The 26,859-nt window shown below is 33.1% G+C and overlaps 10 protein-coding genes across 10 annotated transcripts; 4 read left to right on the plus strand and 6 right to left on the minus strand.

Moving 5' to 3' along the window:
• Positions 1-2,652: 2,652 nt before the first annotated feature.
• TIF3 (Tif3p) lies at positions 2,653-3,906 on the plus strand (the record flags this gene model as incomplete). The annotated part of the gene is made up of 1 exon (XM_001646187.1): positions 2,653-3,906. The coding sequence occupies one exon, from the start codon at positions 2,653-2,655 to the stop codon at positions 3,904-3,906; it is 1,254 nt and encodes a 417-aa protein (XP_001646237.1).
• A 672-nt stretch (positions 3,907-4,578) lies between these two features.
• SGV1 (cyclin-dependent serine/threonine protein kinase SGV1) lies at positions 4,579-7,128 on the plus strand (the record flags this gene model as incomplete). Its single annotated transcript, XM_001646188.1, has 1 exon — positions 4,579-7,128. The coding sequence occupies one exon, from the start codon at positions 4,579-4,581 to the stop codon at positions 7,126-7,128; it is 2,550 nt and encodes an 849-aa protein (XP_001646238.1).
• A 713-nt stretch (positions 7,129-7,841) lies between these two features.
• On the plus strand, positions 7,842-9,968 carry SST2 (GTPase-activating protein SST2; the record flags this gene model as incomplete). The annotated part of the gene is made up of 1 exon (XM_001646189.1): positions 7,842-9,968. The coding sequence occupies one exon, from the start codon at positions 7,842-7,844 to the stop codon at positions 9,966-9,968; it is 2,127 nt and encodes a 708-aa protein (XP_001646239.1).
• A 263-nt stretch (positions 9,969-10,231) lies between these two features.
• Positions 10,232-11,806, minus strand: GCD11 (translation initiation factor eIF2 subunit gamma; the record flags this gene model as incomplete). The annotated part of the gene is made up of 1 exon (XM_001646190.1): positions 10,232-11,806. The coding sequence occupies one exon, from the start codon at positions 11,804-11,806 to the stop codon at positions 10,232-10,234; it is 1,575 nt and encodes a 524-aa protein (XP_001646240.1).
• Positions 11,807-12,281: 475 nt separating this feature from the next.
• YAT2 (carnitine O-acetyltransferase YAT2) lies at positions 12,282-14,879 on the minus strand (the record flags this gene model as incomplete). Its single annotated transcript, XM_001646191.1, has 1 exon — positions 12,282-14,879. One exon carries the CDS (start codon positions 14,877-14,879, stop codon positions 12,282-12,284), a length of 2,598 nt encoding a protein of 865 aa, XP_001646241.1.
• Positions 14,880-16,057: 1,178 nt separating this feature from the next.
• On the minus strand, positions 16,058-16,729 carry Kpol_1013p56 (40S ribosomal protein uS7; the record flags this gene model as incomplete). Its single annotated transcript, XM_001646192.1, has 1 exon — positions 16,058-16,729. The coding sequence occupies one exon, from the start codon at positions 16,727-16,729 to the stop codon at positions 16,058-16,060; it is 672 nt and encodes a 223-aa protein (XP_001646242.1).
• Positions 16,730-18,456: 1,727 nt separating this feature from the next.
• On the minus strand, positions 18,457-19,974 carry Kpol_1013p57 (F0F1 ATP synthase subunit beta; the record flags this gene model as incomplete). Its single annotated transcript, XM_001646193.1, has 1 exon — positions 18,457-19,974. One exon carries the CDS (start codon positions 19,972-19,974, stop codon positions 18,457-18,459), a length of 1,518 nt encoding a protein of 505 aa, XP_001646243.1.
• A 753-nt stretch (positions 19,975-20,727) lies between these two features.
• PRO3 (pyrroline-5-carboxylate reductase) lies at positions 20,728-21,582 on the minus strand (the record flags this gene model as incomplete). Its single annotated transcript, XM_001646194.1, has 1 exon — positions 20,728-21,582. The coding sequence occupies one exon, from the start codon at positions 21,580-21,582 to the stop codon at positions 20,728-20,730; it is 855 nt and encodes a 284-aa protein (XP_001646244.1).
• A 390-nt stretch (positions 21,583-21,972) lies between these two features.
• Positions 21,973-24,006, minus strand: SRB4 (Srb4p; the record flags this gene model as incomplete). Its single annotated transcript, XM_001646195.1, has 1 exon — positions 21,973-24,006. One exon carries the CDS (start codon positions 24,004-24,006, stop codon positions 21,973-21,975), a length of 2,034 nt encoding a protein of 677 aa, XP_001646245.1.
• A 1,324-nt stretch (positions 24,007-25,330) lies between these two features.
• ADO1 (adenosine kinase) lies at positions 25,331-26,356 on the plus strand (the record flags this gene model as incomplete). Its single annotated transcript, XM_001646196.1, has 1 exon — positions 25,331-26,356. The coding sequence occupies one exon, from the start codon at positions 25,331-25,333 to the stop codon at positions 26,354-26,356; it is 1,026 nt and encodes a 341-aa protein (XP_001646246.1).
• Between the last annotated feature and the right edge of the window lie 503 nt (positions 26,357-26,859).

Here is a 26,859-nt window from a genome sequence, read left to right on the forward strand (position 1 = left end):
ATATATATATATAACACTCGTTTTCCTATTTGAATAAATTAAAAATTTTTAATGCAAAAATCTTTTTTTATAATACAATCGTAGAGATGGCTCCACAGAATCCAGACAATTGAACACCAAGTCTAATTGTAAGCTGCAGTACTACCCTTTCGAAAAGGCCTGTCTCTATTTACAAATGAAAAATGGAAGATATAAACAAACCAGCAACACACCTAAGTAATCTTTTTCATTAATCATAAGTAGAAGCCGTATCAATTATCAAAATAGAAACCAATTTCGGGGGTGAAGGGGGGGATGTAATTAATGTAAAATTTCCTGATAAATTTCGAAGATGGTTCAAGGGGATAGCATTAAATTTTCCTCACAAAAATCCAGAGAAATGGTTCAAGGGGATGGGATGGGGATGACAATAATAAATAGTTGTTCTTTGTCGAATTCATTCTTACGACATTCATCTGGGATCCATGTAAACCAAATCGAAAGAGAAATTGAAGAAAAAAGAAAAATGAAGAGAGAAAGAGAGATAGAGATAGAAACACACACACACACGCAAATAATCCATCAATCAATCACTCAATCACTCAATCACTTCATCTCTGTCAGAGGACTACTGTAAGCCGCCTTACTTTATCACTAATACAATCACGTAGTTCAAAATTAAAGTCTTGGTTATATTTGAAGAAAAATTTTTTTGTTTATATTTCGAAATTGAATGAAAAGGGAAAACGCAGAAAAGTCAAAGTGACGGTGCGTGCATAAAAAGAAACGTTTTAGAAAGGAGTTTTTTACCCCTGGCAGTCATGTGATATTCACGTGTGCTTTCTGTTGTTGGAAAGGAAGAATAATTTATGATTAGTTCACAATGGCGGCATGGAAACAACAGAATTATTCAAAAGTGGAGGATCTTTTTAAACATAAACATAAACATTATTAGGAGGAATTTCTCTTGAGGGAAATATACAACTAGGACCAACCCTGAAGTTTTTACTTATTAACTATAATAGAAGCTGCTTAATTAGGAGCTAAAAAACACACAGAAAATAACAATTATGAATGAATGGCAAAAGCAGATTCAACTTTTTCATTAATAATACATTCTTGAATTATATACCATTTTAGCGGCTATCTCTTGAACTCTTCAACTCACAAATGACTCTGAGATATTGACTTAATCGTCAAATTTTCCCAGAAACACCACAATAATATTCTATTACCTGACTATTGGCCAAGACACTAAAATTAAAAGATGAATCTCTTATATCTGGATTAAGTTAATAAAGAACAATTCAATCCACTAAATCAATCTTTTAGTATTCCGGCTTTATATAAAGTTAAACCTATTTATTATTTATATAATTGTAATTATATATATATATATATATATATATTTTTGCCGCGCAGCATCGAACTTTTAAAAATGAACGATAAAAATACAAGATGAAAGATATTACTGTTAGCCGGATTGTAGATTTAACTTGTATTGATTTACATTGAAAGATAGCTACTGAAAATATATAAAGTAGTAAACAAATGAGATCGTGATTAAGTTGATAATCTTATATGATATCGGAAGGAGTCGAAGAAACATATGAACACGAGGGATAGAACTTTATATACATTAAGATTCATTATAAATCATTTTTAAGCTCCCGTGAGAACAATAATCCATTTAAGAGGTTGTTATTAGTAAAGCAATTTAAGGGTTTTAACTTGTGATTCCAACACCCTCCTCTCTAAGGAGTGAATTTATATTTAAAGTTTTTACTGTAAAACTACATATTTACAATTGAAATTACATCCAAGTAGTTTATAACAAGTTCTAATCATGTCTTATTAGAGATATGAGCTTTAGCTTAACTAAAACTTGAGATGATTGTCCTAAAAATTTCCTTTCTTCAATACGGTCCAGGATGAAAGTTTTAGACAGATATGATAAGAATAATTGTAGTAAATTAGAATTTTTGCTTTGTGATTATTAAAGAAACCATTATTAAAAAATAATCGATGTTCCAATAAAACAATAACATAAGATACAAATTATTATCAATTGAAAATGAGATGGATATATATGATGAGCTATTCTGATGATCTTTCCTTTAAGGTCCGATGGTGTTGATAATTAGTGAGTGATGAGGACACATTGTACTTCGTTTGACACGATATATATACAGATATCTATGAAATCTACCAGGGTGTTATCAATATTAATAACAATTAATATTGATAGTTGAAATCAAATTATTATAGAGGTATTGCAATTACTATCCCATTCATACTCCAACTAATATTAATTTTATCTCTCTAGAGTTATATTCCTTCACTTTAAAGCTCCTTCACCTTATCTTCATAGTGACACCTCATTGTTAAAAAATCAGACACTTCGGATTTGAGGTTACCCTCATAACAACTTCTCGTTATGGTGAAAAATTTTTCTTTTGAAAGAATAAAGCAGCAGATGAGATTAAAAAGATGAAAGGTTAACCGATGGGACAGTCACAATATTTGGATTATCACGAACAATATAGCTATATAAGGGCAACTAATATCCTGAAATAAGGCAGACTTATAAGCTACGACAACTGTGCTTATAGTTTTTGAATATTTTTGAGAAGTTTACGTGAAGAGGATCCCAACATTAGTAACTAATTCAAGATGGCACCACCAAAGAAGAATGTTAAGATGGATTTGAACTCTTTCTTGAATGATGAATCATTTGGTTCATCATGGTCCGAGGAAGATGTTGATTTGAACAAGATCAATATTCCTATTGAAAGCATGCAAGCTAATACTATTCCATTGGAAGATTTAGTTGCTGTCAACAAAAAGAGCAGTTTTGGCGGTAGTTCATCTGGTAACTACGGTGCTTCCAGATTAGATCCTGCTTTACAAGGTGCTAAAAGAGATTTCCAACGTACTGAATACCCTGTTCCTGATTCTCCACCTTACAGAGCTATTATCAACAACATTCCATGGGATATTACCCCAGAAGGTGTTCAAGCTTGGATTGAAGATGGTTTGCAAAAGCCTGGTGCTGTTGAAGAATTAAGTTTACCAAGAGACATGAGAGATCCTTCACGTTTGAAGGGTTTGGCTTTTGTTGCCTTCAAGGAACGTGAAGACTTAGTCACTGCTTTAACTTTTAACGCTACTAGGTTGAACGACCGTACAGTTTATGTTTCTGTTGCTGCTCCAAGAAAGGACTTCGGTTACAGAAATGGTGGTGATGAATTTGACTGGGGTGGTGCCAGAGGTTCAAACTTCCAAAGAGATGAATCATCTGCTCCAGATTTGGACTGGGGTGCCGCCAGAGGTTCTAACTTCACTGAAAGAAAACCAAGAAGAGAAGAACCAAACTTAGACTGGGGTGTCGCCAGAGGTTCCAACTTCTCTGAAAGAAAACCAAGAAGAGAAGAACCAGACTTAGACTGGGGTGTCGCCAGAGGTTCCAACTTCTCTGAAAGAAAACCAAGAAGAGAAGAACCAAACTTAGACTGGGGTGTCGCCAGAGGTTCTAACTTCGCTGAAAGAAAACCAAGAAGAGAAGAACCAGATTTGGACTGGGGTGCTGCTAGAAGTGCTTCTGGTAGATCATTCAAGGAAAGAAAGCCAAGAAAGGACGAACCAGACTTAGACTGGGGTGCCGCCAGAGGTTCTAACTTTTCTGAAAGAAAGCCAAGAACTGACAGAACTGACAGAGCTGCCACCGAAGTCGTAGAAGAAAAACCAAAGATGCAAAAATCTTCCTTTTCTGTCTTAAGTAACGATGACGAAGAAGAAGAAGAAGAAGAAACTACCATTCAAGAGGCCACTCCAGTTGAAGAAGTTACTACTTTAGAAAAAGAAGCCGCTCAATTATCAATTGATGACAAAGATGATGGTGAATGGGAAGTTACCGGTAAAAAATAAGATATCTAACAACATTGAACAACAATGTATTCGAAAAGTAAAAGTTTTGAAGTTATCATTGTGAAAGAATATAATCACAGCATGATCAAGTCATTGTAAAGATATTAATCATAAAGTTTGAATATATATATATACATACATACATATAAACAGAGTATATAAATAGAGAAATGTATAATAATAGTTTTGTATTGAGTAAGGTCTTAAAAACTAAAAATCTTCTAATAAGAAAATAAATGGTTCCCTTATCCTAGCTCCAAAAGAGAAAATGAAAAGTAAACGTATAATTTTCAACTACTATCGAGAATGAATGAGATTAATTACAATTGTATATAAATAAACTAATTAAACGTCTAAAGCTTATGAGACAATTAGAGGTTCATTACATATTATTAGGTATTTATTACTTACTTACCTATCATAACATATCACATCATACGAAATACTGAATTCGTATTTCCTATTCTCTAATTACCCTTCAATAATTTTTCAATGGGCTTAACGAAAGCATCTAATGTTTTAAGCTATATAAAAAGAGTAATATTAACCTTTAAGTCAAATTAATGTTTAAGCGTATTTTAGTATTCTAAAGGGTAACTGTGTGAGGCCAACACTTATTTTATACTGATTAAAATAGTTGTAATACCGCTTAATAGTGTATATCAAATCAGGATGTCTGAAGGTAGTGTAGAAAGTGAGAAAAAGATAGAGTTTAAATATAGAATTGGTAAGGTGAAGCAAATACCTACTGTTCAAGTCGATCCTCAAACTAACTTGACATTTATTGAATTGAAACCAAGAAGTGATGAGAAATTATATGGATGTACGACCTTTAAGAACCGTTACAAAGAGGAAAAAAAATTAGGCCAAGGTACCTTCGGTGAAGTTTATAAAGGTGTGCATTTAGAGACTCAAAGACAAGTTGCAATGAAAAAAATTATTATAAATGTCGAAAAAGATTTATTTCCCATTACAGCTCAACGTGAAATCACAATTTTGAGGAAACTGAACCATAAAAATATCATAAAATTAATAGAAATGGTCTATGACTATTCACCAGAAGACAGTAATAGCAGAAATTCCACACCAACAAATTCTCAACAAGGTATACCTACTATTAATAAGTCATTTTATATGATTTTACCATATATGATTGCAGATTTGTCTGGTATTCTTCATAACCCAAGAATAAATTTAGGACTTTGCGATATAAAAAATATGATGTTACAGTTATTAGAAGGGATTAATTACATACATTGTGAAAAATTTATGCATAGAGACATCAAAGCAGCTAATATCCTTATCGATCATTGTGGGATTCTTAAATTAGCGGATTTTGGTCTAGCAAGAATGTATTACGGTTCCCCTCCAAATTTAAAGTACCCTGGGGGTGCTGGTATGGGAGCTAAATACACATCTGTTGTCGTAACTAGATGGTATAGGGCTCCAGAATTAGTGCTGGGTGATAAACAATATACAACAGCTGTTGACATGTGGGGTATAGGATGTGTATTTGCAGAATTCTTTGAAAAAAAGCCTATATTACAAGGAACCAGTGATATAGACCAAGGTCATGTTATTTTTAAGCTTATGGGGACACCTACAGATGAAGTTTGGGAGTTGGCAAAATATTTACCAGGTGCTGAGTTAACAAGAACAAGCTACCCAGAAACCCTTACTGAACGATTTGGCAGTTACTTAAATGACACTGGCTTAGATTTCTTAAAAGGTTTGTTAGCGTTGGATCCATACAAAAGATTAACTGCAATGTCTGCTATGCAACATCCATTCTTTAAGGAGGAGCCTTTGCCTTCAGAAATATTGTGTGAATTGTGCGAAGAGAGTCACGAGTCCGATATCAAACGTTATAAAGAAGAGATGCATCAGACAATGTCACAGAAGGCTCCAACTGCACCACAAGGACATATAAATGAGGCTGGAAACAACGAAAACAAGTCTGGTGATGGTAATTTACAAATGAAACAATCCAAACAAGATATCAACTTACATTCAAATGAAACCCAAATCCATAAGAAACCGTATCAAAAATTTCCACAAAGAACACATGAATCGAACAATGCCAATTTTAATAGTGGTAGTAATAATCCCAACTCAAGATTTGTCAATGACCGATATTCCAAGCAAAACCCAAACCAACAGAATTCCAAACAATATGGCAATACAGCTCGATTCCCAAATAACCCAGAGCACCAAAAGACTAATTTAAGATATATGAATAGTTCTGAATCAATTTCTCAAGGCCATTATAACAAACATCAGCATCAACATAATAACTACCAAAACAACTATAGCCACACTAATAATTATGGCAGCCAAAAAAGTCATCATATAAATAGAAATCAACAGTCCCATAATGGTAATACCAGTAATCCCAATATTGCTCCCAACGACAACGTAAATGCTAGTTACAGCTCTGAATCCCAACAAAAGCGTAGCAATTATGATAACCAAAATAGTTATAATGTATCAGGGAATAATAACCATTATAATAATAACTACAATTCAAACGGTAATGGAAATGTCAATAGTAATAACAATAGATACACTAATGTTCAAAAACGGTCCAATTCAGGATACCAAAAGAATCAAAAGGACAACGAGTATGGTAGATATACAAAGCGTCAGAATCAAGGAAATGGAAATTACTCAAGGAACATGCAAGGAGATGAGGAGGATGGACATAATACAAGAAACAGCAATAATCAAATGAATAATGGTGGAAACCATAGTAATAACGTGTCACATAACAATTATAACAATAAAGGTTATAATAAGAATAATCAAAGAAATTATCAACGAAATGATAAAATTATTCACCAAAACCGCAATAGAGGTTACAACAGTAACAGTAACAATAATGTAACAGAATCCATGATTGAGAAAGACTCCAGTAATAAAAATAAAAATAACAAGAACAACAATAACCATAACCATAACCATAACCATAACCATAACAATCACCATAACAATAGTAGTAACACTAATAGAAACTCGAACTCAGATGGTAGTTCTGTTACAAAAATTGACACTAGAAACGATCCTTCTAGCGGTACAAGAGCATGGAATTCAAATAAAAATGTATCCTCAAATCCAAGCAAGGATAACAAGAATCAAAATCATCCGACTACAGGAAATAAGAATCAGAATTCTGAACGACTAGAGACTAGAAAAGATAGTGGAAATATTGCTGATTTTTACTGATGACTACTGAACTGGCCATCTGTTTCAACCAACTACTTACATAATAGTTTATAATTTTAACTACTGTTTAATCTCGACAGATTAGCAACAACTTTTTCAAAACCTGTTGTCCTTTTCCCAATTGTCACCAGCTCCAAATTTATTTTGTTGATGAGTTTCGAAATTGAAGAGTTTTGAGGTACTACGCGAGTTTTTACTATGGACGCATCCAATGTTTCAGATTTCATAATGTTACAGCGTTTATCAATCAGGGCAAGCAAAACTTTAAGTATAGACAAATAGCTCCAATGTTTCAAACTTGTTACAGATCTTGTTTGAGATGGAGTGAAAACCGTTTATCTCATTGGCGAATTAAGGAGTTTATATACTGCATATGAATTTTGCATTTATTAAATTGAATCATTTCATTTCTCTTTATCATCTCATTTGACATTTTAAATGTTAAAGATAGAGAGAAGAAGACAGGTTATCCACTACCACCTGAATCAGCATCAACATTGTCATCACTACCAATATATTAACAACGGTTCTCATCGATCGAGCCCTGAAGAGATACGATACGATACGATACGATACGATACTCTAGTTAATTGAACGTTTTATTTCTTTAATCGCCTTCCTCAGTGCTCAGAATTTGTCAGTGTTCATTTTTCCTTTTTTTATTTTTTTTCAAGTATTAAAACTATTGAACTACCAGATCTCTTGGTGTGATAATGACTGTGTCGACTAGTAACACTACATTACATGAGCGCTCATCAAAGAGCTTTAATCGGACACCAAATGGATTAATATTTACTGACAATTTAAAGGTTGTATATTCAATCTTTCTGATATGCTTAGATTTGAAAGAGAATCCAAATGAACATAAGAAATTCTTCAATTTCTCAAAGAGCTACCCTTTTTCTTTTTCACTTCAAGATGCTGTCCAAAAGATGAATAAGTTAGAATTACAAGTTGATATGAATGCGACATCGATTAGTATTTCATACTCTATTAAACCAGAACTGGCTAATTATTTAATAAAGATATTCATGGAAGCAAAATTACTACATACCCCTGCTGATAGAACAAGAAATGAGCCAAAAAACAAAGTTTTACTACAACCTACCCCTAAGGGTATAGCAATTTTACAGAAATATATCAGAGATATAGGCCTTAAAAAGATTCCAAAAATATTATTATCAAACTTTAATTCGATGCAACTTTTCACATTTGAAAGAAGTTCAATCACTGACTCAATTGTTCATAGTGATTATCTAATACATATTCTATTTATTAAAGTGATGGGCCCTACTCCAAATATTTGGCTACCTACCAATTCTTCAGATTCGTTGCCAAAATTATCAGAATTATTGGAATACAATAATGAATCATTTAGCTTTGAAAATATGGATTATAACAGTCATTTTGGCTTCCAAGGTGATATATCTAATAGAAAATCTGAATTATCGTGGTATGATCAATTGGCTGATGTTGATATTAACGATAGTACTAGAGTATCTCCATATGCTCATAAATTTTTTACCAACCCTGATTCAGATTCTCATGTTCAGTATTATGTGTCAAATAAAGGTGTTCGGTTATTCCAGGCAAAAAGCTTTGGGAGAAACAAAACTATCATAGACTACTGTTTTACTACTAAAGCATTATGGCAATGGTTAATGGATTGTACCGATATTATCTATCCAAAAGAAGCAGTATCCGTTGCAGCACTTTTCCTTAAAAAGGGCTTAATTGTACCAATTTTATTACCCCCATCAGAAAATTCAAAGAGAAAATTTCATATAAGCAGGTCTTCATACTATACTTTAAGTAAAATTGGATGGGAAATTGTACAATGGAATACAGAATCTGGAATTAAAAAAGCATTAGGGAAGTTTACTAAAAAATCAGTAGTTACGCCAAACTCCGAGCATATTGATATAACCTTTGGAAAAATGAGTGTTGCCGATGATAAACATTCATTAGACGGTAGTTTTGATAATGACAGTGATAATTTAGAGAATAACCACCAATTTGATTCTAAATTCAATACTCTTGATGATATTTTAAGAGATCCTGGGATGAGATTTTTATTCAGGAGATTTTTAGAAAAAGAACTATGTGTCGAAAACTTAGATGCTCATATTGAAATCAAAAAATTTCTGAAGAAAATGACACAATTGAAGAAGTTACTTGAATCAAGGACTTCAAATTCCAACTGGCCAAATAAACAACGTTCATTAAATAACAGCATCCAGAAAACTATTGACAGTGCTCTCACTAAACTTGCCAATGAATGTTTAGAAATGACATACCATATTTATTCAACATACATAATGATAGGTGCGCCTTATCAGTTAAACATTGACCATGTTCTAAGAGAATCAATTACAGCTATAATGTTAAACCCACAATCACCATTATCGAAATCATTTAATGCAGATTTTGGTAGTACAACTTCATTAAATGATACCAATACGGATAAAATTGAAGAACACTTAGTGCTGGGACAGGTTAATTTGGAAAAACCCGAACCAGCTGTTTATAAGGCATTTAATGGTAGATCATCATCTTCTTCATCATTCCGTGACTATAAACCTAGTTCATTGAGCTTAAATATTAAATCAAATGGCGAACCATTGACTGAGCTCAAAGGTAATACTTTCATAGTTCCTGAAAACGATGAACTTTCAACTACTTTAAACATATTGAAGAATCTATTTCCCTTGTTTGATGGTGTTAGTGAAAAGATGTTTAAATTAATGAAAATTGATTCTTTACCAAAGTTCTTGAAGTCTGATGTTTATTCAGAAGCATTAGCATCAAATGCCTTTCATGATAAAGATCCGGTAAAGTAAGCGAATACGAAATAAAATAGGTTTGAAACCTTTTACAAAGATTATTATTATTGTTTGGCATGTTTTTAGCATTTAATAAATTTAGCATAAAATTTATTTACTTAATAAACACTTTTTAATTATAGATTCATAATGAGATTTTAAACTAAGATATTTTTGTTCTTTTTATTAACCAAAGTAGAATAGATGTTAGTTATACATATGTATATGCTTATTATTTGAGAAAACAATGAAGATGTGGTAATTTAATACAACGTTTGATATTAGGCGATTGGTTCCAAAACAGAACCTTTCTTAATGGTAGCCCAACCAATTAAACGCCAATGCTTTTCAATACGTCTGGACAAGGCAATCTTTTCATTTACTTCTGTACAAGCTGGAGAAGTTAATTGCAATCTAGCCATATCAGCCTTAACAGCAACAACACGGGCACCAGTGGCAGTGGAACCGATATTGACCATTAAAACTTCATTTAATTCTAGCTTTCTGACCTTAGCTTGTTTTTGACCATCTGTTTTGACACCTAATAGACGACGTAACAAGAAGTAATTGATTTCGATATCGGTGTAGATACTTGGTAAGTGACCTTTAGCACCAACAACTTGACCAACTAAACGATCAGCTCTACATAATGTTGGATCAACCTTAGTACCAACACCAATTAACCCACCTGGGAACAGCAAATTTTCAAATCGTTCTGTTTCAGCAAAAAGAGAAACAATATTCGAGAAAATTGGCTTACATTGAATTTTACCTTTTTCATCCTTTGTTACAATACCTGGTCTAATTTCGATTTCATCACCCAATTTGAAGACACCGTTCAAGATAGAACCACCAGCAACACCACCCTTCAAACCATCAATTTCAGTACCTGGCTTGTTAACATCGAAAGAACGAATAACGATCAAACGTGGAGAGATCATGAAATCTCTTGGTGGAACTGGAATTGTCTTAACAATAAATTCATTGACTGCATCAATGTTGTATTTCAATTGAGCAGAGATTGGAACAATTGGAGCACCATCAGCAATGGTACCTCTGATGAATTTTAAAATAGATTTCTCATGTTCTAATGCACTTTCTTCTCTCATTAAATCTACTTTGTTTTGTAAAATAATAACATGTTTCAATTTCATAATTTCAATAGCAGCCAAATGTTCGGAAGTTTGAGGTTGTGGACAAGATTCATTACCGGCAATTAATAACAAAGCAGCATCCATGACAGCAGCACCAGACAACATAGTACTCATTAAAATATCGTGACCTGGACAATCGACAAAGGAAACATGACGAACTAATTCATAACGACCATCACAGCCTGGTCTTTGACATTTTGGATGAATTTCTTTATCAGATTTAAATGATCTATAACAGTCTGGTTCTGGACATTCTGGGTTTTGACATTTATATATCTTTGCATTAGCATAACCCAATTTAATAGTAATGTTACGTTCCAATTCATCCTTGAAACGGACAGTTTGAACACCTGAAATAGCTCTAACAACAGTAGACTTACCGTGTGCGACGTGACCAATGGTACCGATATTAATAGTAGCTTGTCTATTAATAATCTCAGCAGATAATGGATTCAATTTTGTAAAATCAGGATTTTCTGGTTGTTCTGGTAAACCACCACCTTCTTCGAATTCACGCTTTCTTTGCTCCTCATCTGCTTCTTCATCAATACCAGTAAACATGACCTTCTTCTTTGGCTTTTCTTCTTCTTCAACAACTAGTTCTTCATCTAGTTCCATTTCTTCTTCATAAATGATATCATCTTCTGGAGCTAAGTCACCGTTAATGACAATGCTTGGTTCTAAATCTTGTAAGTCAGCCATATTGTATTTATTCTTAAAGGATCCTTACTCTCCTGATAGGGTCTTCTATCAATCTTGTCCAAGTTTGATTTAACGTTGTTTTAAGTTAAGTGTTATTATCATCTCTCTTCTACCTCATCTAGCTTTCTTATTCGAACTTTTCACTTTTCTCAAAAAATTTTTCCAAATTTACGAATCGAAAAAAATATTGAAAATCACGTGATGACAAATGATGGACAACCATGTCAGCGTCAGACGTTATGTTAGGAAGGTTACTGATGAGTACAAAGGGATTGGATGGAAGTGAATTAATATTTAGAATAATTTCTATTTCTATTTCTATTTTAAGTAACATATATTTCTAAATTGATATAGAAGGATAAACAATGTCATATTTATGAAGTTGATCAAGAAAAAACATAATATAGAAGGTGACTATGTGAAAAAATGAATTGGAATCGTTAATCTGTTGTTTGATAAAAGAGGATATATGAGCTCATTGGAAAGTAGTAACCTTTCTACCTACACGACCACGATCGAAATTAATTTCAAACCTAGAATCAATAACGTTCGACCTTTTCGTAGAAGGTCGTCTTGATGTATCGTAATATTCGGAACCCACTGATGATGAAGGTACCATTCTTTGAATTTGTAAACCGGTGTCAAGTTTTTCCTCCTCAGTAGGTGCCTGAAAATTTGAAGATTGCATTAACGTAGAATGCAATGTGTTATTACTATCATTTACATTCTTCGACTCAAAATAAGTCAATCCTAATGAAACGCTAGAATTATTCCTGGAATTCATAACTGACACACCCCTACTATCCATATGACCTTTTAAATCAAAGAACCCAAAACCACCGTTAATTGCAACTCCAGAACTAGATTTGCTTAAGTGGGTGTTCTTCAAAGCGTTATCCATTTCATACAATCTATCAACCATTGGACTGATTTTAACACCCGATATATCTTTATCAATTGCTCTCAATTCTCTCAAATAGTCCCTTAGTTCATTTAGAACCCAATTCAACATGAACATGAGTCTTTTACCTTGCCTAAACTGAGAAGTAACGGTTAAGTCACATTGATCATTTTTAATAATATAACCAATTCCAAAACCTTGAGGTATGGCAGGAGTAATCCCAAAAGTAGAGGTTGCAGCACTCCCACAATTAGCTACTATTAATTCAGGTGAAGAAAAAGGCTCTATCAAAGAATTTTCAAAAACATTTTTGGCTATCTTCTCTTCTTCAACAGTAAACTCAATACCAAAGTGTTCGTGGAATCTGTATAAATGCTTTAACGCATTAAAATGCTTTTCAAAACTTTTGCCAACTTTTGCCTCTTTGACCTTTTCGTGATGCAATTTACAAGCCTGAACGAACATTTTCAACTTTCCTGGCCCACTAAGGGAATTAGAAATAAAAACTTGACATAGCTCTAATAATTCTTTGCTCTGAAGATTGATGAAAGCGGATCTTGAATTTTTAAAACCTCTAGTTGATATTGGTTCCAAACCATATACCATTTTACCATATAATGCATAATGTGCTATTTGTAATGCTACTTGAATCATAGAATCGGCACTGACACCAAATCTCATCGCAGCCCTAGAACCAAACGGTATAGATGAGTATGAAAGGTCATATTTGGATATTAAATCAGCTAGTTTTGTTTCAGAAAGATGAATATGCGTGTTTAAAATGTTGCTGAAGGACCACTCGATTTTATTAACACATTTATCAATTTCAACTTGATCATTCTTATTCCTTCTATGAGGCAAGTCTTTTATTTTTGGCCATAATGTGAATTTTGAATCATTGCCATTAACGTCACTGGCTAGTCTTAGAATTGATTCTGCATAAACTTCCGAAATAAACCTTAAAATAACAGAACCATCACAAGAAAATGAATCCCATATAAATGCGGATTTTGAATCACCCGTTACAACTAATTGCAATTTATCGTACCACCTCGAAGTACATGAACCAACTTGATTACCATGAGCATCAATTACTGAAGTTCCATAGAACAATCTTTTACAATCTTCTGATATGTCTGCAGGTTCACAACTAGTTGAGTCATCCAAAATTAGTACGAATAATGCAGAATCAATCAATTCCAACTCATTTGGATATCTTTTTTGTAATCTTTTTCTTGCGTATTTCCAATTCTTGTACGAATGAGAAGTTAAACTTCCTAATGCTGTTGAGTTAAAATTACAAATTTCCAATGAATCTTTTAAAATTTGGGAGAAAATATGATTCAATTCAGCACACGAAAATATGGTATTATTTGCTTCATCCAAGACATCAATGGTATAATATTGACCTTTAGATATTACTAGAATATGTTTTGAATTTGGGTAACTTTTCAAAGTGATACCATGTCTTGAAAAAATGTCGTTTTCATCAGTGGATCTAGTATCCATTGAAGGTTCTCTTGAATTATCAGTATCATCTAATTCATTATCACTAGAATATTCTAAATCAGAGACAGTGTAAGGTTTATTTAAATCGAAGCTTTCAACCTCACCTTTTTCGAAGACGGGATAACGAGTAGTACCAAATAAATTAAAATAAGGACGCATGGATAAAGGATTTTGAGATTTAGGATTAACATCTGGAGTCAAAATTTCATTTCTTAATGCAGATATGAATCTTAGAGAGGAATTCACCAAGAAAGAAGCTCTTTCAGTCTGTTGGATATCCGATACTGCGTCATCATTTAGAATTAAAAATGGATTTCTTGGCAATACATCATCACCAACCTCTGCAGCACAGGAATTATTATTAATATCTAAATATAGATTATCTAAATAGCAATCTAAAGAAGCATGAAACTCATTTAATTTTTCTTGTAACTTACTAGCTGCTGAAGAATTGTAAAATGATTCTAATCCAAATGATAAATCTGAAATTTGTCCAGGATCTAATGGATTTTTATAATATCCATCGGCATAATATAAAGGTTCTAAACTTTTTTTCAATTGATCTAAAGTTTCTCCTAGATCTGGTAACGGTAAATGTGGTAAACTTTGTTCAAATTCAAAAGTGGTCATTTCATGATCACTATCCACAGACATTTTTTCCATTTTATTATTAACAATATTTCTTGTAGTCTGTATAATAAAAAATATAAAATCAAGGATGGGTACAACCTAAATAATAAATATATATATAACTAATCACAATATATTATTGATTTCTTTAACTGACAACAAGAGAATACTTTACATCCAACTACAACAACAAGTCCCGTTTATATATATACAAATATTCACCAGCTTTCATCAAGAGAAGGTGTCCCTTCTTATAAAAGATCTAGCTAGATTCTAAATAAGTCATTCAGACATAAAACGATATAGTTTATGGAAGTTTTTGAGGTCCGTTCCAAACTCCTTTTGATTTTATTTTACGTATTTTGAATGACCTAGTCAAATTAAGTCATCTTAAATGCAAACAAACCCAAAGCTATCTTACTTGTAAAGGCCATTTCGTTTCGTTTCGTTTCCTTTAATCTAAGAGGTAACATTCTCTAAAACTACCAATTTTCGATATTTTCGCAGAGGAGAACACCAATTCAATTTCGAATTCGAATGCGAAATCCCATTAAACCCTTTTAGGGGTACCCTGTGCATGTCCTGATTCGGAGACAGGTCCGGAGAGGGTTGTAAGGGGGATAAAGGGGAAAAGCAGAGGGGAGGACACAGTGATGATGATGATGACGATGATGATGGTGGAAAATAAAATGTGATAGCGCCTGTGTTATATTACCCGGCTTAAGTTTATGAAAGGTAGGGTAATATTAGAGTGAGTTGGTGTGTGTTTGTATGTGTGCCAGAAAGCGTTTCTATATACTTTTAAGTAAAGCAAAAGTTTAATAAAAATACTGTCTATATGAATCAGGCAAGACACTAAGTTGACTAGTCCCAGATACCAATTGAATTAATGTGGATTGGATTTCAAGAGTGATATCTACGTCTTCATTTGATAAATACTGTTGGATCATTTAGTTAATTTTCATATTAGTTTCAGTTATATTAACTTGTTTATTAATTAATTAAATTGATTTATACTGATAGGAAAGTTCTTGAGTTACTGTATATTTATCTTCTTGTGGGTATCTGTTCACTGGGAGATGTCATCTTAATCACTGAGATATTTTAAGACATAGGTTTAATAATAATAATAATAACAATAATAATAACAATAATAATTCATTTTTTTGTCTTGTAATATAAAATAACATATAATACAAATGTAGGGGGTTTTAACGGTTAGATTTGGCAACACGTTCTAATTCATCCTTCTTCTTGATAGCATAGGAAGTAGAAGAACCCTTGGCAGCGTTAATCAATTCTTCAGCCAAAGTTTCAGCAATAGTCTTGATGTTTCTGAAGGCAGCTTCTCTAGCACCGATGGTCAACAAAGAGATAGCTTGGTTGATTCTTCTCAATGGGGAAACATCGACAGCTTGACGTCTAGCAGCACCACCACCACCAACTCTGGTAGTGTCTTCTCTTGGACCGGTGTTAGTGATAGCATCAACAACAACTTGTAATGGGTTTTGGTCAGTTAAAACAGAAATAATTTCCAAAGTGTGCTTGATGATTCTTACAGCCTTCAACTTCTTACCGTTGTTTCTACCGTTCATCATTAAGGAGTTGGTTAATCTTTCAACGATTGGACATTGAGCCTTTCTGAATCTCTTGTTGGCGTATCTACCAGCAGTGTGGGCAACAAAGATTGGTTGTCTGATTTGGATGTAATCAACTAAAGAAGCATCTTTAACTTCAACATCTTCAAAAGACCATTTGTTGAACAATTTAATTTCGTATTGAGCTCTTTGAACTTCTTCTGGAATAGCAGTAGCTAATTCAACTGGAGTAAATTCTTCAATAACTTCGAATTCTTCTTGAACTGGGTTTTCAATATCAGACATCCTCGATGGTATTCTTATTTTCTAACGGTTTTCTTATTAATCACAGATAGATTTCAACTATAATATTTTAAATGGTATTTAATATATACTATCAAAAAGGCATCTGTTCCTGCCTTACACATACATACATATCAACAAGCATTGCCAATAACAATATCATCATCAATCTTACTCTACGTACCCAATCCAACCATAACCTACAAACATTACATTACATCGACAAACTACAACAACTACTACGTTTACGAAGACAGCTCGGGTGTTACGATAGGACAATACAATACAATACAATACAATACAAAACAACATAGAATAGGATAGAACGACAAGAACAACAAGAATATACATAGTACGTGTTAGGATAATGCTATAGACTCTAACAGTTTACTCAAATGTTTCAAGAATAATACGATAGATAGATAGTTCGAAAACTTTCAAACTATATTTCAAGTATTGAGCTTACCTACTACTCAATCGATTCTTACAAAGAAGATCAACTAATAGCATAACTACTGGATGGATACATAGAGTATTACCAGTACCAAATATCATCAATAACTATCAACTAGTTAAAATATTGTACTATCCTACAATTAATTCTTTGATTCTTAGGTTGTTCTTGCTATATTGACTATCTATCACGTCTTTTACAATTGCCAAAAGAGACTATAAACTCAGTTGAACCTGCAACGATATGATTTCTGAATTTTGAATTTCGAATTTTGAGTTTGGTAGTACTTAGTTTTTCAGTTGAAAAATTATTTTTTTGTCAAGGAAATTTCATCGATGAGCTGAGCTGCGACAACTAGTCTAAAAACAAAAACTGCGTCTCTTGGGCCGATATTCAAGGGCCGAGAATACAATAAACTCTGTATATTCATACATAACTTGAATTGGATAACCGGTTCTACCCCAAACTGCTTTGGTCTTTTGTAGGGAACAGATGATTGATATTTCTACCTAGAACAGTATTTTCTCCCTGTGCAGAGGAAGGCATAGTTCTCTAGTGAGTCCTTCTTAGTCCTGCTAGCACCGATGCCAAACTATTTACAGGCATCGTTTCTAAGGTAAAATGATATAAAAGCCAAGCTAAGAAAACAGGAAGTGGTGTATGCATTATGCTAATTTTTCCTGATGCAGAGTAGTCTGAGCCATTGAAAATGATTGCACTTTTTGTTCCGTTTGGCAATTTCTTTCGGAAAGGAGGAAAATTGGAAGATTAATCACGGGTATCAGGTGACAACGATGAGGAAAATGATATTTAAGTTATGCACGGGTGTTTGTTCATAAAATGTACGGATGTAAACAGTCACACCTTGTTTAAGGTTTAAGAATAATATACTTATTTAATTAATTACTTTTATCAGTTTTAAAGGGTCACTAGTTTATAAATGCACATCGATCTTGGGTCAATTCAATTAAATGATTGAATCAACAATTTTATTTTTTGTTTTCTTTTTTATCATAGTTAGTTATATTTATTGACTGGTTACTATAACTAAGTTTTAAAATATATATATATACTGAATATAAAAATCAAAGGAATTAATAAGAAATATGCAAGATGCTAAATCTTGTTCGTATTGTTACTTGGCATTCAAATGTAAAGTAACGACTTATTTTGTGTTGCATTACAGGTTGATTTAGAATATAAAAAAAGTTGAAATAAGAAGGAATGGAAAAAACAAAACCCATGTATTTACCTTTCAGTTTTTTTCTAGACCTGCTTATTTAGCTTCGGCAGCTAATTTTTCAGCCTTGGCAACAACGTCTTCAATACCACCAACCATATAGAACGCATTTTCCGGCAAGTGATCGTATTTACCTTCTAAGACGGCCTTGAAAGAAGAGATAGTATCCTTTAATCTGACTAACTTACCTGGAATACCGGTGAAAACTTCGGCGACAGCAAATGGTTGAGACAAGAATCTTTGAATCTTTCTTGCTCTTTCGACGGTGATCTTATCTTGTTCAGACAATTCATCCATACCCAAAATAGCAATAATATCTTGTAAGGATTTGTAAGCTTGCAAAGTTTCTTGGACTCTAGTTGCAACGTCGTAATGTTCTTGACCAACAACAGCAGCATCCAACAATCTAGATTTAGAATCCAATGGATCGACAGCTGGGTAGATACCCAATTCGGAGATACCTCTGGACAAGACAGTAGTAGCATCCAAATGCGCGAAAGTAGTAGCTGGAGCAGGATCTGTTAAATCATCGGCTGGGACGTAAACGGCTTGAACAGATGTGACAGAACCCTTCTTAGTAGTAGTAATTCTTTCTTGTAATAAACCCATATCGGTGGCCAAAGTTGGTTGATAACCGACAGCAGATGGAATACGACCTAACAAAGCAGAGACTTCTGAACCGGCTTGGGTGAATCTGAAAATATTATCGATAAATAACAAGACATCCTGACCTTCTTCATCTCTGAAGTATTCAGCAATAGTCAAACCAGTTAAAGCAACTCTAGCTCTGGCACCAGGTGGTTCGTTCATTTGACCGAAGACCAAAGCGACCTTAGAGTCACCTTCTAAGTTAATAACACCAGTTTCTCTCATTTCACGGTACAAATCGTTACCTTCTCTGGTTCTTTCACCGACACCAGTGAAGACAGAGAAACCACCATGAGCCTTAGCGATGTTGTTAATCAATTCTTGGATAAAGACGGTTTTACCGACACCGGCACCACCGAATAAACCAATCTTACCACCTCTAGCATATGGAGCCAATAAATCGACAACTTTAATACCAGTTTCCAAAACTTCAGCTTCAGTAGATTGTTCAACAAAAGAAGGAGGTTCAGCATGAATTGGTTTTCTCAATTTAGATTTAATTGGACCTCTTTCATCAATTGGTTCACCAATGACATTAATAATTCTACCTAGAGTTTCTCTACCGACAGGAACGGAGATTGGGGCACCGGTGTCAATAACGTTTTCACCACGGACTAAACCTTCAGTACCATCCATAGCAATAGTTCTAACGGTATTTTCACCCAAATGTTGAGAGACTTCCAAAACCAATTTACCGTTTGGAGTTTGAATTTCTAAAGCGTTTAAGATGGCAGGTAAGTTTTCTTGTTCGAATTGAACATCGACAATAGCACCAATGACAGCTCTAACCTTACCAACCAAAGGAGCAGCGGAAGCCATACCTCTGGAGGAAACTAAAGGAGCAAAACGTCTAGCAGCTTGCAATGCAGTACGAGAAGAAGCTGCGTATAACTTTGGCATAACCATGATGATTGTATATTTATTAAATTTATTGTTTTTCTTCAAATAACAATGAAACCTTGAACTAGTTTAGATTCTTTATTATTATTACTATAATAATATTATTTTTTTTTGAAATTGATAATTACAGCACCTTTTTATTTCTTGCTAATAATTCAAATATATGAATATACACAAGGATATAGCAGATACTAATCGATTGACAAAAAAACAACAATAACAATAACAATAACAATAAAAATATTAACTAAAAAAAATTACTGTATTGCCCCCAAATTTAACAAAAAATAGTCTTGTATGGAAAAACAATAGGTTTTTTTTCAATTCTGAATTAATTATTTCAACCTAGATCAACGTTCAAAGTTTCTCTTGATTCCAATTCCTCAAAATCTAACCTTTAAAACACAAAAGGGGGCTCTTTATAATAAAGATTATAAAACAAAATATCTTTTATTAACTATTAACTATTAAATATTAAAGATATTTCTTCAAGATCTTTTTTTTTCTTGCCTTTGGGTTCTTATTCAAGATTTCTCTGATTTCTCTGATCTGATTGGCTGGAATCTCATGTGTATGTTATCACAATTCACGATGTGTATATAGTGAGAGATCAATCAATCTATGTAATAGTTAACTAGATTGGTTTGAGCTATAATATGACAGTGACATTAAATTAATGTTCTAATCGGCTATGAAGAATAGATATACATATCATACATATAGTGCTTGTGGCGGTGTTTTCTTTCGTATATATTATATTTATTTTTTACCTAATTTTGCAGAGACAATTGAGGCTTCTTCGACACCTCTGATAATACCACTTTTGACACCTTTATCTTCCATAACACATAAACCTGCAATGGTAGTACCACCTGGTGTACAGACTTGATGTTTCAAGACACTTGGGTGTTGACCACTCTCTTCTACCATCTTGATAGTACCTTCCATGACTTTCATTGCACATTCTTTACTTTCTTTCAATGGAATACCCATTTTAATACCACTTTCCATCAATGATTCTAACATTAATAAAACAAAGGCTGGACCTGAACCCACTAATGCTGTGGCTGCATCCATGTTCTTTTCTGGAAGTTCAACGTATTTACCAACTTGACTGATCAATTGTTTTACAATTTGCTTTTGGGAGATGGATACTTGTGGAGAATGAGAAACTACTGCACAGCCATAACCGTATTTGGCAGGAGTGTTAGTCATGATTCTTGAAACTTGATTTGAATACTTGGATAGGCTTTCAATGGTCCATCCTGCACAGATAGAAATCAATAATTTACCAGATACTTTTTCAATCAATGGTTCCATAACTTCGTTAACGACAAATGGTTTGACACCTAAAAATATAACTTGCGCCTCTTCAACTACTTCTTCATTCTTACCCCATGTAGATTCGACTACAATACCGTTTGGAGACTCAGAAAAACCGTTAATTAGGTCAGTTACCAACTTGGCACTTTCTTCATCATAATTGCTTGCAATAATCTTTGCTGGGAATCTAGTTTTCTCTTCTAAAGATTCAGCTTTTGGTGCATTATAAATTGCTGATAGAACAGCTTGGCCCATAACACCACAACCAATCATAGCTAATGTGTAACCCATCTTGACAATATTTCTTGAATTATTTCCTCCTACAGATATATACCTTCTAATCCATAACCTTATTTACAACATATATACATCAATAGTTCATTTTATATCTTAATTACATTTTGTATTAATATTTGGCTCTTTTTATACATTGTGCTATTTGGGAAATGACGTAGCGACGATTTATTGAAATCGAAATATAGTTAGTGATGATGAATGAATGAGACTGTATTGAACAGTACAGCTGATGTATGATGTCATAATGGTAAACGATTGGGTATTGTTTAATTTGATTTGATTTGTTAGATATAGATGTAGATATAGATATATGTGTATATCAATTACCGATTATAATAGAATTTTTTCCCCTTCTCTCTAAATATTTTAGTTATATATATATATTTATATAGCTGAGGTTTCTTCTTTTACAGGTTGAGTAACAGCTTTGTCTTTGATATATTCATGAACAATGAAATTTAAGAATTCTTCAATTTCTTTGAATTCTGAAAATTTAGCATCAAATATAATTACATCAGAATCATTCAAGTATTGTACAGTTGTTGTTGCATTGCAGTAATTTGGACTCTTTAATGTGATTTCTAAACGACCTTTATTAGGCAACTCAATCTTAAAGTTTGAAATTGGAATTTGTAATAATTCAGAATATGCATCTAGTTCTTTACTTAGTTTTTTGATATGAATATCAACTGCTGAAGTAATGGTTTCACTTTTGTCTTGCGGAATTTGATCATTCGGAACCTCAGTTATTGTTGTTCCATCCAAAACTACAGTAACATGTTCTTTTAGTATTCGTTTCAATAGAATTTTATGATTATGATGACGAATTTTTCCTAATACCGGTCTTATTAATAATATATCATGATCGATATTTGGGTTTGTTGTCCTCTTAGATGATTCGAGTCTTTGTTTAAGTTCTTTCTTGAACATGGCCACTAGAAGCAGTCTTAATGTGATCAATATTAAAGTAGCGCGTCTATCATTTATCTTTGGTGCATCTCTTTCATGATTGATAACTGAAGAATCTTGAATCGATAAATAGTCAATTTCAATTCTTTCATTTGGAAGTTCTATAACTATTTTATTCTCATTTTCTACTGTTACACCATATGATATTAATTTTGTACATTCTTTTTTCAAACGATACATTAATTCTTTTTCGAAGATCAATGCCTTTAGTCTCGATATTTGTCCTCTAATATCTTCAGAGTTACTTTGTTCATTTGTTTCAAAAAATATCTTATCAAATGAACTTTCACCACTCAATACAGCATCATCTTCTGACTCAATTTTAGTATATATCCTAACTCTGATAAACCTATCATTTCCTGATTCGTAACTTACTTCGTTAGAACCTTTTGATAATGGCACTAATTCTAGTTTGCCTGTTTCTGGGTTATTTCTTAAACTGGCAATGCCTCTATCACGTCTATAAGTTGATCCAGAATCTTCATAACCGTATTTTATACCCAAAACTTTTTGGTTTGTAGCTTTATCTCTTAACTTAAATATAACGTCCTTATTTGTGATATATTTGGATATCTTTCTCCAATATTCATGCTCTTTCTCCAGCGTTCGAGATATAGAAGTATAATTGTCTTTTAAGATTTGACGAGATTCGTTTAAACTTTTCAACTTCCATCCTTTGTTTAAAACTGATAGTGCCAATTGATCCTGTTTGGTTTTTTCCTCCAACGGTATCTTATCACTGTTTAATGAATTGATTGGTACAGTCTTCTTTAAAAATGGTGATAATGAAGAAATAGCAGCCGATTCACGAGCAGATGATAACAATAATGATACGAATTCTAGTGCCAATGAAGATTCATTAATGGCAAGATTGACACCTTCGATCATTTCTTTCTTTGCTTTAATAAATTGTTCTTGAGATACTTGGTCATTTTGAGTATCTACATTTCCAACAGTTAATCCAGCATCGCTATTCTTACTAGTAATTTCAGAGTTTGTTGTGTTATTTATATCAGATGTTGGCTCACCAAGAACATCAGTTGAGAAATCCACATCCATGGCATCAACGACATCACTGGTAGCTTCTCCAAGGTCAATTGCAGAGGATTCCTTATTTTGAATTTCTTGAAGTAAAGTATCCTCAGATAAATCAGCAAAATTGAATCCAGATCCCCTTTCTTGCAATATCAATGGAATAAACTGATCCAATGGCATCTGTCCAAATACCTCATAAGGGTTATTTACCAATAAATGATCTTTGTTAGAAATATCCACATTTTTAAAATTTTGTACTTCATTTTCACTAGATCCTTCAACTTCCTTATCCAAGGTTGGTTTCAACGAAGGTGATCCAGAAGAATTATATAATGGAAGTGCAATTAAATTAGGATCTAATGCCAGGTCAATACCTTTCTCTTTATCCAATCTAACCGAATCGTTATCAGACATTGTTCACTCTTTAAAAATAAAACAAAAAGGATGAAAACCCAAATACAATTGTGATACCAGAGTTAAATACAATCAATATACTCCTCGCAACACCGCTGTTCTCTTCTAGCTTATCAATTCTGTTGACATACCTTCTCTTTTTAACAATTAAAAGTGTGTATATTATTAGTGTAATTTTTCAAATATAGTATGGAAAGGACTTTATAGTATTTAAATATCGAAATTAGTTGAACAAAAAACGTCATTAAATAAGAAGATGAGAAATTGGGTATCACAAGACAAAGTTCAAACTAACCAGCCTGGGGGATTCGTAGCTCTAAATCGTTAATGTTCATTGCAATTGAATTTTAATTTTGGTTTTGGTTTTGGTCTTGGTTCTGTAGAAAATGCTGTTGCATGAAGGGCATAATTAATTTTAGAATGCCATTTGACGTTTTGAGCTTTATGGGAAAAGAGAGTTAAAGAATAACGGTTACATTGGTTTCTTTTATATACTGTCGTTTGTTAATTTAATTTCATTGTGTTCAACATTTTTATCTTGTAATTCATCTTTGTTTTAAGTAACTGATGGTTAAGCCATTGATTGAAGTAACCAATTATATGTATCAAGAGACTGTTATCACAATTGCACCAGAAGAACAACAAAATAAAATAAAAATAAGATGGTTAAACCTGAATTCAAGTGATCTTTGATTCCAAATACTGTAATTACAATGATTCTTAATTTCTACAGGATGAAATCTTCTACATATAACAATTATAATAAAAAAGAACAATCTCCAGATCTTGTCTTCAATCTCAGCTAAAATAAACAATAACTTTGAGCTTCGAAACAAGGTAGTCTAACAAATACTATCAAGCAATCTATAGATATCCTACCTGTTAACAAAGTAGCACCTTTACTCGCCATCCTCTTTTCTACTTACTTGTTCTTATGAGACTGTCGTTAAGGTACTGATTCCTAAACCATCAAAATAGCAATATTGATGAGAGAAGTGCATCAAAAGCTACAAAGATGATGCAATCCCATAAAGCATGGTCCTGATGACTCGTACATGGGACTGATCCATAGACATCCTCGATCTTATACACTTATCGTTTCATTCAACTTGTCCCTTACTGTGGAAAGCCTTTTAGAAATTGTTGAAATATCGAAACTTTTCTAAGTGAAAAAGTTTAGAAGATGATGATGAACAAGAGATCTTGGACATTTAAATTTGAAGTTAGAGTTTTGGGATGTGGTATATTAATCTATGCATTGTTGTTATTGTTCTCTGCATAAATTTATACAAGACCACAGTTATTAATAAGATCTAATTCCAATATGTCTGCCTCTCCAAAGTTAATCGTTTTATGTAATCCATTATTGGATATCCAAGCTACTGTTGACCAAGATTATTTGAACAAATATTCTTTAAAGGCTAATGATGCTATTTTGGTTGATGCCAAATCTGAAGATGCAAAGATGGCCATTTATGACGAATTAGCTAGTTATCCAGATGTTAAATACATTGCAGGTGGTGCTGGTCAAAATTCTGCTAGAGGTGTGGCTTATATGTTGGGTAAGGACCAAGTTGCTTATTTTGGTTCTGTTGGTCAAGATAAATATGCTGATAAGTTAGCTGCTGAAAATGAAGCTGCTGGTGTTACCTCTTTATACCAAATCATTCCAGATGTCGGTACTGGTAAATGTGCTGCTTTGATCACTGGTCATGACAGATCTTTGGTTACTGATTTAGGTGCTGCTAACTCTTTCACACCAGACCATTTGGATAAACACTGGTCTGTCATTGAAGCTGCTAAATTATTCTATGTTAGTGGTTTCCATTTGACTGTCTCTAAGGATGCTGTTATCAAGTTAGGTAAGCATGCTAAAGAAACTGGTAAACCATTTATCTTAAACTTAAGTGCCCCATTTATTTTACAATTTTTCAAGCAACAAGTTGAAGATGTCTTGCCATACACTACTATGGTTGTTGCCAACGAATCCGAAGCTGCTGCTTACGCTGAATCATTTGGTTTAACTTGTGACAAAGAAGATCTAGCTGCCGTTGCAAAGGCTATCGTTGGTGACTCCGAAGATAGAACCGTTGTCTTCACCCATGGTTTAGAACCAACCATTGTCGTCACTAAGAATGAAACAAAATCCTACCCAGTTAAACCATTAGAAAGCTCTAAAATTGTTGACACTAACGGTGCTGGCGATGCATTCGCTGCTGGTATGTTAGCTGGTTTAACCGAAGGTAAACCATTAGAAAAGTCCATCGACATGGGTCAATGGTTAGCTGCTCTATCCATTCAAGAAATCGGTGCTGCTTATCCAAAGGAAAAATTACAATACTCTGCCTAAAATCATACAACCAACTCATCAAACTGAAACCTAACAAGGTAATATAGAATATCTAAAATCAAATTCAATAAAAAATTAGCCAGACAATTTGGTACTTATTTCCTACCAAGATATGGAAACGTCAACGTCGACGTATCATCATTAACTTTGTTTATTTGTTTGTATCAATTTGTATAATTTTATAATTAATTATTTGTATCTTTCAGTCCAGTTTAGTGCTTAAAGTACAAAATTAACAAACTATATCAATTTATTAATATAAGTATATGTCTTGGTTCGTTAAATCTGTATATAATCGGTTACTTCTCTAAGAAGAGACATACACCTTTAAAATAAAATTTAGTCAAGATATAAAAGGTGATTGATGATTAAGATTTATTAAAAAAAACAGGCTCAATCATTTACCAAGATATACATCTAGATATACATGAAAGTATATTGTAATAGTGTGATTTGATTGATCTAGTATAGTTGAGGTTTCAATTGGTGGAATAGGATTTAAT

Source organism: Vanderwaltozyma polyspora, genomic scaffold, assembly GCF_000150035.1.
Source record: "Vanderwaltozyma polyspora DSM 70294 KpolScaffold1013 genomic scaffold, whole genome shotgun sequence".
Lineage (NCBI taxonomy): Eukaryota > Fungi > Ascomycota > Saccharomycetes > Saccharomycetales > Saccharomycetaceae > Vanderwaltozyma > Vanderwaltozyma polyspora.